At 36.9% G+C, this 10667-nt stretch overlaps 1 protein-coding gene across 3 annotated transcripts; it reads right to left on the bottom strand.

Moving 5' to 3' along the window:
• Positions 1-4263: 4263 nt before the first annotated feature.
• LOC149140796 (tubby-like protein 8) lies at positions 4264-10324 on the bottom strand. Of its 3 annotated transcripts, none has more exons than XM_089447642.1 (10): positions 10067-10324; positions 8793-9420; positions 8570-8681; positions 5948-6124; positions 5756-5811; positions 5577-5673; positions 5376-5459; positions 4994-5086; positions 4812-4879; positions 4264-4718 (listed from the first exon to the last, which is right to left on the bottom strand). In XM_089447642.1, the coding sequence occupies exons 2-10, from the start codon at positions 9266-9268 to the stop codon at positions 4643-4645; spliced, it is 1239 nt and encodes a 412-aa protein (XP_089303768.1). In that variant the 5' UTR covers positions 9269-9420; positions 10067-10324; the 3' UTR covers positions 4264-4642. The 3 variants fall into 3 exon arrangements, with proteins under 3 accessions (XP_089303768.1, XP_089303767.1, XP_089303769.1); XM_089447641.1 differs by lacking the exon at positions 10067-10324 and adding an exon at positions 9758-10012; XM_089447643.1 differs by lacking the exon at positions 10067-10324 and adding an exon at positions 9820-10012.
• Between the last annotated feature and the right edge of the window lie 343 nt (positions 10325-10667).

Here is a 10667-nt window from a genome sequence, read left to right as displayed (position 1 = left end):
TTTTCCTCATTTGCACTCACTCTTCTCATCACATCTCTCTCTCTCTACTGCGCAGAAATGGGTCTCTCTCTCACACATGTGAAGCCGGAAGCTGTTGAACCTGAAGCTGCAACTGCAGATCCAAAGATTGACCTACGTGGCCTAGAAGATCTCCTCATCTAAACTGTGCTATAGGTTCATCTGAACCTCCTCTGGAAGCCGCAACTTTTGGTGGTGGAATGAAGTCAATCCGATGAACGGTTTGCAAGATATCGACTGCCCTAGTTTGACGCTGGAAGCTGCTGAAACTGAAGCTACAACTGTAGAAGTAAAGATTGACCTGCGTGGCCTAGAAGATCTCCTCATCTGAATTGCATTGTAGGTTCATCTAAACCTCCTCTGAAATCCGCAACTTTTGGTGGTGGAATGAAGTCAATCCAACGAATGGTTTGCAAGATATCGACTGCCCTAGTTTGAAGCCGGAAACTGCTGAAACTGAAGCTGCAACTGCAGAAGTAAAGATTGACCTGCATGGCCTAGAAGATATCATCATCTGAACTGTGTTGTAGGTTCATCTAAACCTCCTCTGGAAGCCGCAACTTTTGGTGGTGGAATGAAGTCAATCCGACGGTCGGTTTGTGAGATATCGTCTGCCCTAGTTTGATAAAGAAGTCGTTAATGTTGATGTTGCTGATCTAGGGTTTGCTACTGTTGATATGAATTAGATTTATTGTACTATTTTTCTTTGCTTAATTATTGAAGATAAAAGAAGATTTCATCAAAGGGTTTCCCCACACATTGTGGGGTTTGTCCGTGGCTAGCTGCCACATCTTGTGTCTCTTGTCTTGACTTGTTTTCTGTCGATCATTTAATGTTCTATCTGCACTTTACTTTATGTACATGTGATTGCTAATTTGTGGAATATAATAAGAAAAAGAAGTAAATTGTTATAAGCCTAGAACATACCATAACTTAACAGAGTCGCCGCAACGACAACCGCTATCGGGCAAAAACAAGAAAACTAATGTGACACTTCTGAAAGGCTAACGATGGACCGAACCAACACTTGTACAAGCTAATATACATTAAAACACCAACAACCATGAAATGAAACAAGCAAAATAACACTCACATAAGGCAAAAGACAAAAAGCGACAGAAAAATGATAAATTTAGACGACAAAAGCAAAACTCACCCGGAAAAACGCCACAAACTCCACCAAAGGCTCCTTGATCTCCTTGGGAATGATAGAGCTCCAAGATCAATATACAAATGAGCTCTAGTGGCATTCATTATATAGATCTAGACCGATTAGGGTTTATGACGCGCATGCTTAAAAACAGGGAAAAACCGACACTTGGCAAAAAGTTCCAAAAATAGTGAGAGTGCCACCTTTGGGAAACTAATTAGTGAATCCCTATTTTCTAGGGATGTTTTTTGTTTTTTTTCCTTTTTAGGAAACTTGCATGCACACTTCCAAGAAGGATTACGCAATTCCTGAGGACTGGGCAACTTCTTGACTCAATGCATTGCGCAGTTTCTGAGCTCAAGGGATGCTTTGTGCAGTTTTCATCAAGGTTGGGCTTCCATCAAGAATTACACAGTTTACATGCTCAAGGTTGGCATAAGAAGAATTGTGTAGTTTCTGAAGGCAAGGTTGGCCTGCCTTCCAAGATTGCGCAGTTTCTGGAGGCAAACCCAGCAATGCTGCAAGGTCAAGTCAAAAGTTAGCTTGTGTTTGAAAGATGTCAAGTCGGGATCAGTACATCACAAGCAAAGCATGAAAAGATAAGTCTTGATCACAACATGAATACTTGACGACAGTAAAAGATAAGCTCTTGTGGACAAAACAAAAGCTCCAAAACCAAAGCATAGGAAAAATTTTGGAGGGTTGTTATAACAGCTACAACATATTGGAATATTAGGGTTCCACCTATCGTTTATCGAGTTGAAGTGTGCAGTCAATGGCTATGTCAAGAAATTAGTCGAGATCCCAAGATCTGAGATCTCGTGTGTTGGTCACAACTCCCAATCATACAAGCTAGTGGATAAGCACCCAACAATCTATTGGGTATTCATCACCAAGTTGTGGCAACATAGAGGAAAGACCCAACAATCTGGCAGGCAAAAGGTTTTAGCACCTTGTGGCTAGAGCTCACGGTCACGACCCTCAATTATGTGGGTTGAGGAGCAAGGTCCCAAGGGCGTATTGGCATTGGTAAACAATAGGTATAAATATATTGTGGATACATTTGTTGTTGATCATCAATCATATATGAATCAATACAACAATATCAATGATTGATACACTCAAGGAGAATTCCATGGGTAAAACCATGAATTCTTGCCCATGGTAACTAAAGGGTTGAGCCTATAAAAGGAAAAGTAAAACAATGCAAGAATGTCAGTTGTGCTAATGAGAAATTGAAACCGAGTGAGAAAGAAAGCCAGTGATGTAGCAAATGAAAAGAAAATTCTACGCAGTTGAGTGAGATTGTGAGAAACATGTACATGGGTATATGCATGAAAAAAGAATTTGTGAGTAGCAACAATAAGCTGAGTAGAAGAGTTACAATGAAGAGAACATATTTGATTTACTAGTTTAGGCATGTTTGTAGCAGAATATCTAGCTAATTGAGAGTTGAAATAGTGAAAGTTTGAAGTTTAAATAGAGAAGAATGTGTTTGAGGGTTTCAGTTTGAAAATGAATGAAAGAGGGATCTACTAAGCAAAGCAAGTTGGTTTTTTCATATCAAAGAGCAAGTGTTTCCTTCAAATTGTTGCTTATAAACATCAAGGAGTAGGTACTTCTTTCAAGTATGTGCTTGTAAATTCAGGAGATGGGTCTCTCCTTCTGGTTGATGCCAAAAGAGATAATGTAATAGTAGATTGAGGTGTACAACTATTCATAAACATAATTTTTGTGGTTTTCTCCCTTTTTGGGTTTCCACATAAATGTATATCTCATGTGTATATGTTGTTTGATTTATGGTGCTATTGTGTATTTGATTTGTGATAACGCATATACATAATACTTATTAACTTCCCCCATCGCCTTGCCCCCCCTCCCCTGTTTTATATTGGTTTCTCACAAATATTCCCAAACAAATCAAGCCTCATGGAGGTGTTATCTTACTTTACTATGTAGATCTGTTCGAGGGGAATTTTGGATTTTTGTTGAGGGATAAGACCCCAATGATCTTAAATAAGCTCAAGAACTCATAAGGTAAAATTGAGGATAATTTTGCTTCTTGCTAAAAAATAGATATTTTTCATTCTTCCGGGACATCCACCTAGTGCTATAAATTCAACAAACCCAACTCTTAATGCAATAACATTGTTGATTAAGGAAATAAAAAACTTGAAGTTCAATTTTACTCTATCAAAAACTAGGATGCCAAATAGGCTTGCTGACCTTGAAAGGGTGCAAAGAACAAAGAATATACTGAAGATTATTATATCAGTGGATTCATAGTAGTTAATTTTATAAATATAGAACATAAAAATGACCTATGTCATTTATTTCCTTACACTTTCAAAGAAAAGTCCCATAACTGGGATTTTGTTTTACTAGCTGGATCAATAAGCAGCTGCACTATGTTTTAAAAAGCCTTTATCAAAAGATTTGGTGGTGATAAATCATCAACCACAGTCCTGGAAATTTACAAAATGAAGATGAATTCTAAATAAAAATTTAAGGACTTCAATCAGACATTTATATCTTTATTAAATAAGATTCATGCAGATGCCAAACCAACAGGTAATGTACTAACAAAAACTTATACAACTGCTTTATCATCTTTCATTATTATTTTTAAATTTTTATTTAAAAATTCGCAAGAACACACTATCTCAAACGATGCAAGACAATTTGAAAGTAGAAAAGAAAATGATGAGAAAGGATCAGTGAGCATGCCTGGAAAACCCACCGCTGATGAGAAAAACTCATGCCCTCCAACCAAAATGGTCACTCTTAAAAAATGAAAATTTTGTCTTGATATTCGAGAGGATAGGGTCAATACAAAACCTACCTAGATTAGTCGTATTCATGCGGAGGTATTTCAATAAAGTATGCATGAAAACATAATAAAGCATACTTATTAAAACATTATTAGTTACATTGAGCATATACATCAAAGTGAAACTTTCATAAAGAAAAATTTATCATGTTTGATTACGATCATATATAAAAGTAAATAAATCTTTATACTCCACATTTTTATTTTAATTATGAATGAAATTTTCAAAATGCTTTTTCAATGAGCCCAATTTAAAATAGAAATATATACCAATCCGTTGATAACGAAGGATCTCATCGAGAACTCACATTATTAGTTTCAATTATCGCGCATTGTGAGTTACAGACCAGTAGGTACTTCGTTTGATCACTGGTAGTAATGCATTATGATCTCAAATTCTAATGCAAAAATTAAAGCTGTAAAAGCATAAAAGCTATTTTCTCAAAAAAAAATTGATAAAACAAGTGATCAATCAAACGAATTTCCAGGCCTTCCTCCATGGCATAGGGACACATTATTGTCCTCCATAGCTTTAGGATCGGATATAATACTAAGAAAACTAAAGAATGTTATTCTCCAATGAGCATTTGGAAGAATCAAAGCAAATCTGTAAGCCTGTCTCACTAGTGATTATGTATCATCCCTCAGACAGAACAGCAAAGCTTGGAATCAATAGATGCCAAGCATGTACAAAAAGCTTGGTAGCCAGTCATGGGGAACCTGTCAAAGACAAACGTTATTCTCTTTCAGCACAATAGATGAAAGTGGGTCTAGCGACTGAAAATACACACACAGAATTATCTTAAGAATCACCTGTAATCCATAATATATTTTGATTTCCCAATCTTTCCAAGAAGCAGTATTGATTGCTTGCCATTTTCCTGAAGGATAGCCAACAAATTTCGAAATTGAGTACACACACAGACTGCTTGTCTCAAATCCCCATGTCTATTCACTAACTTGAGGATAACTTGGAAACCAAAGCAAATTACTACCTCCATTGTAAGCTGAAAATTTTTAACAGAGGTTCTGATCCGGACACCCAATCTTGCCCTGTCTCTGAAGTCAAGCTCGTAGCGTTTGTTATCCTGGATGCAGCAAGAAAATTTCAACAATAAACCCTCCTCATTTTTGTTTTAATGTAAATGATTGAATGCACAAAAAAACCCGTAAATATTTAGGACTGAACAATCAAATGAAACAGAGGAAATACTGGTACACTTTTATACTTTGTCAACAGTCATATAAGAATAGCAATATACAAAATCATGCGACAGGGATTTGGGGTTTTGTACTTACATGATGCACAATTGAATTAAAGATTATATGTATTGAATATACAACCTCTGATTGCATATTCTCAAAATGCATCCTCACCTTGTTGTAATAGGGAACTTTTGAGAATAACTGGTGTACTTTGGTCATGTTCTCCTCCCATTTGTACGGAAGCCCATCGGGATGCTGTGTTGAGCATGTGTCAATGCACATCCATGATTTGAATTGACTCAAGTTGTATCAGTGGGCCAGTGCTATTTGAATTCATTGCAACAAAGATTCATAACTGTAAAATGGGCTTACCTGTGTTGTGTTTTTTAATTGCATAGATTGTTGCTTTGAAATGAAGACCCGCATACTCCTAAAGCTCCCAGTCAATGTAGTCACAGTAGGCGTAAATCTGTTCACCACAACAAAAGTTTAAAACCCTTTAAAGGTTACACAGCTCCATAAGAAGCCAAATACCCAGATTCAAATCTTACGTTACAACTCCAAGAAGTTGCTTTGTGTCTCTTCCATGAGAATCTAGGGGACTGCCCTGCAAAAATTGATCCAAAAAATACATAAATCAAATGCCCTCAATGCTAAACAGAATAAAAGTACCAGTATTCTGTAATCGACATTATGTTTTGGACCATTGGAAGAGCTTGCAAATCAAACTTGCAGTTCTTCACCTGATCCCAAATGTGATATCGCGATCCTAGGAGGTTTGCTGTCACCTTTCCAAGATAACCTTCATCTGACTTTGACAAGATGCCAAAGCAACTTTGGGCAATGATGAATTCTGACCGGCCACCTTTTCTCCTGTGACGAGCAACAGCAAGTTTTCGATCCTGTCTTCCGTGCCCTTCCTGTTAAAGTCATAAAATATTCAGCATGCCTTCAAATGTGATTCTGTATATTGAAATTCGAAAACATTCACGTCGACACTGAAAAGTGATATTAGCTCATAGGTATTTCAATTTCATCTAACCGGTTGAAAGATATGATTCTCGTTATAGAAGGATAAGTTCACCCTGTTCTGTTAATAAAAACATATTAAAAATCATATCCACTCACACTATGTTCGATGATTGGAAAATGGCTTTCAATTTTATTATTTCAAAAATTGTATGTTTTAGAAATATTTTCATGTTTCCATCTCTAATTTCTAAGTTTATTATGTAACGTTCGTTTTTGGAGATTCGAAGGTCGCGATCGAGTGGATAAATGAGAGATCAGTTTTTGCTCCCCCTCTTCTGTGCAACTGGATGAGGTGGATTAAAGAATTAAAATGCAGCTTCTTACATATTCAGCTCTCGCATATTTTCAGATTTCAAAATACAGTGGCCGACAATTTGTCAAAACAGGGTCTCCTTCATCACGCCAGAACGATTCATTTCAAGGTCTTAATCTCGGAAGAGATCCACAGCTCGGGCTCATTCCCTCTCTTTTGATCTGTGCGCTCCCATGATGGACAACGTCCATAATTTTGATATGATCCTCTTTATGTTATCGTTTTTTGAACAGATGGACAACGCTGATTACCAAAACATATTATTTTGTTGGGAGCGGTATTTTTGTTTTTTTTAATAAATACAAAAAGATGAAAGAAGTCTACCCATATACCTCCATTCCTGTCCTATGAAGAAGTGGTTCTTTTGCTTTTAAAAATTAATATGAGAGGTTATTATATACAGCGATTTTTCTACTTTTGTTTTCCAATTTATATACTTTCTAGGGGAAAATCGTTTATGTAAAGGTGGACAAACGTACAAATGCTGTAGCAAGTCCTTTTCGTTCCAAATCTCATACCCATGGTAAAGAAATATCTTTCAGATTTTCAACCGCACGGGTGCATTTTGAGACACTGAAACAAGATATCCTAGCGCAACAAAATCCCAGGGTGTATCTTGTTGCAATTGAAGAGTAAACTGATTCTCATTTGTTTCATAATACTAACTTTGGCCTCCTTTGGTGTCTCTAAGGACAAGCAGGCTAAAGTAAAAAGTCCTGAAACCCATCTTATCACTAGGGAAAGAAAATTAGGAGGCCCATCTGCTAATTCCCAAAGATAGTCCAACCCCTAATGACTTCAGGCTCTGTTCAGAAACCTCCTTTCTTTTTCCATGAAACATGGTTCTCGCGATTGAAAATGATGAAATAAACACAGGTAATCAAAATTTTAATGGTATCCAAGGTTCATGCTAAATGATTTCAAACACATGGCTCCACTGTTTGTTCCCTAAGTTCCTTTAATGGTTCTAGAAAAAGAAACTGATCAAAACAAACTTAAAAATTAAAATAAATGATTACCAAAACTTATTATTTTGTTGTGAGACGTATTTTTGTTTGTTTAAGAAATACAAAAAGATGAAAGAAAGGTCGTTTTTCATGTTGAGCTTGCACTCATTTCAATTTTTATATTTGTATATAAAGAGTCTGTGTGCCTGTATGATTTGTTTGCTGTGACAATAAAACCGGCATGTCTATCCATATATCTCCATTCCTGTCATATGAAGAAGTGGTTCTTTTGCTCTTAAAAAATAATATGACAGGTTGTTATATACAGCGATTTTTCTACTTTTGTTTTCCAATTTACATTCTTTCTAGGGGAAAATCGTTTATGTGAAGGTGGACAAATGCTGTAGCAAGTCCTTTTCGTCACAAATCTCACACCCATGGTGAAGAAATATCTTTCAGATTTGCAACCGCACGGGTGCATTTTGAGACACTGAAACAAGATATCTTAGCGCAACAAAATCTCAGAGTGTATCTTGTTGCAAACGAAGAGTAAACTGATTTTCATTTAAGTTTCATAATACTAAACTTTGGCCTCCTTTGGTGTCTCTAAGGACAAGCAGGCTAAAGTAAAAAGTCTTGAAAGTTGAAACCCACCTTATCACTAGGAAAATAAAATTAGGAGGCCTATCTGCTATTCCCAAAGATAGTTACTCCCTAATGGCTTCAGGCTCTGTTATTATACAGTTTAAGCAGTGTTCAGAACCTTCCTTTCTTTTTCCCTGAAACATGGTTCTCGTGATTGAAAATGATGAAATAAACACAGGTAATCAAATTTTAATGGTATCCAAGATTCATGCTAAATGATTTTCAAACACATCGCTCCATTGTTTGTTCCCTAAGTTCCCTTAATAGAATGATTCCAGAAAAGGAAACAGATCAAAACAAACTTGAAAAATAAAAAACTACCCTGTCAACTTCTACACTGGACTTCTAACAAATGCATAATCAATTTATAATAAATTTGGTACTGAAAACTAAGAGCCAAGAAGGATCATGTCGCAGAGGAAACATACATGAGTATACAATGAATACACCGAAGCATTTTCGAGTCCGTCAGACCGTTCTCGCACAATATAGCATGTACAGCGGCCAATATCAGGCTGAAGTGGCCTGCATAACAAGGACCTGCAGCAGAAAAAGGCGGCATCACTCTCTTGAAACACTGCAGAACTTTCTGGTAAATAAAACCTCAAAATACTTGTATATATGCACACTGTAGCTGAGAAAAAATATTACCTGTTTGGGAGAGTAGACCACGAAGGTGCAGGCGCAGCTTCAGCATCTGAATCATCCCAAACAAACATACTGTTGTTCGGCGTGGCTGGACAACGACCAAACTTTGAGTCCGGTTCATTCATTTGTATACACACTTGAAGTGAAGTCGGCTTCAAGACACGGGATTCCGTGTTATTTTTGTTATTACCGAGTGTGGCGTGTTTAATCAGCCTTTTGCCCTTCTTAGACGGCGATTTCCTTTTGGAAGGCTCCGTTGAGCGAATCTTGGAAAGGCTCTCTTGGAATAGCCTGCCATTATTTTCCTTATCACATAACACAGAGGTACCTCCGCAAAGATGCAAATTAAGATTACCATTAGAACGATCCCATGAACTGTTGCGGCATCTATCGTGCTTCAGCTCCGTTAAAGGATTATTATATAAGGATTTATAAGACGTTGGTAATAAATTTACTGTCGACTTCTTCAATCTCGGCATGGTAAAGCACTACAGACTCTACTGAAAATCTTAAAATTTAAAATGTGATGTTGTCGTCCCCTGCTCCTTTCCAATTTTCATAAAATCTTCTGGAACTCTTCAGAAACTATACTAACTCCTACCAAACGAAGTCATTTTTCGTCTCTCTAACCCTGGAGCCACAGATGCAAAGGCATAAATATCAAATTAAACAGTCATTCAAAGATTCACCGTCAAAAGTTTATATTTCTAAGCATTTCCACATAAGCAGAGCGTAACACCATATCTAACTTTGCTATCAGTTTTTACACGGCAAAGATTACAAATGTTCAAATATTGACGCTCAAATCTTCGAAATAAAGAGAAATCACGGCCTGAATAGAAACCTTTCACAAAGTACTTTTTCTACCGAAATCTAACTATCAGTATTTCCACGGCAAAGATTAAAAATGTTCAAATATTAACACGCAAATTTTCTGATCAAAGAGAAATCACTGCTTAAATAAAAACCTTTAACTAGGTATTTCGGTCAATGCTCTGTTTATGTCGAAAAACAACGATGATGCTCAGACCTTGCAACTCAACCAAAAAATGACACTGTAATATTTCTGTTTCAGAAAATGCAAGCTAAAGATAATCCAAATGAAACTCCAGCGGCTTGTTTTAGCCGTTGAAGGCTGTATACTACAGGCAGATATCGAAAACCATATACTTCAACATATTTAAAGCTTTTATCAATATTTCCCCAAATTCAAGATTGTTTTTCTCAATATTTCTCCGAAATTAAATATTCAACTGTTCATCTCCGCTCCGTATTACCCAGAACATGGCAGTGCACTGCAAATCCACAGACATCCTGCGCAGTGGCCCAAAACTTCCTAAACCTGTCGACTCCGCTTTCGAGATTTACTTGGAAGACTGTCCAGACACTGTCAGCGCTTGCCGAAATAATTTCACTCGCCGGTTCACGAGAAAAGCAGCACTCTCAGTAATATATTGTTTGAAAGAATCTCTGAAAATAGACTAAAAGAAAATTGGTTAAAAGAAACAAAAAGAATCCCAAGATGGTACCGCAAGCACTGCATATCCCGGTATCACTGACATTTACAAGTGAAGAGTTTAAATTTAGACTTCAAAGAGCCGTTCTTTCCCTGCCGTTATTCCGCCGTACAAAACCTAAATTCAAACCAAAACATCGGATTGGATTTCAAAATTTTTTGAATGTTGTAGCAATCTGGTCAAGGCTCAGGTATAGTTTATTATATTTCTAGGATATAGGAATCTTTGTCATTACGGTAGCAGATTTGATAGCTTCACGGCAGATATCGACTTTGTGAACTCTTTGGTCTTTGGATTCGCTAGCTTCACATCGGGGCAAGCCTGCAGGTGTTAGATATCGACTTTGTGAACATTTTCGTTT

The sequence above is a fragment of the Pinus tabuliformis genome, chromosome X (genome assembly GCF_031772625.1).
Source record: "Pinus tabuliformis cultivar Carrire ecotype Pingquan chromosome X, CPIR1, whole genome shotgun sequence".
NCBI classification, from domain to species: domain Eukaryota; kingdom Viridiplantae; phylum Streptophyta; class Pinopsida; order Pinales; family Pinaceae; genus Pinus; species Pinus tabuliformis.
The sequence above is the reverse complement of the archived record's forward strand: the minus strand, read 5'-3'. Positions and strand labels throughout refer to the sequence as shown.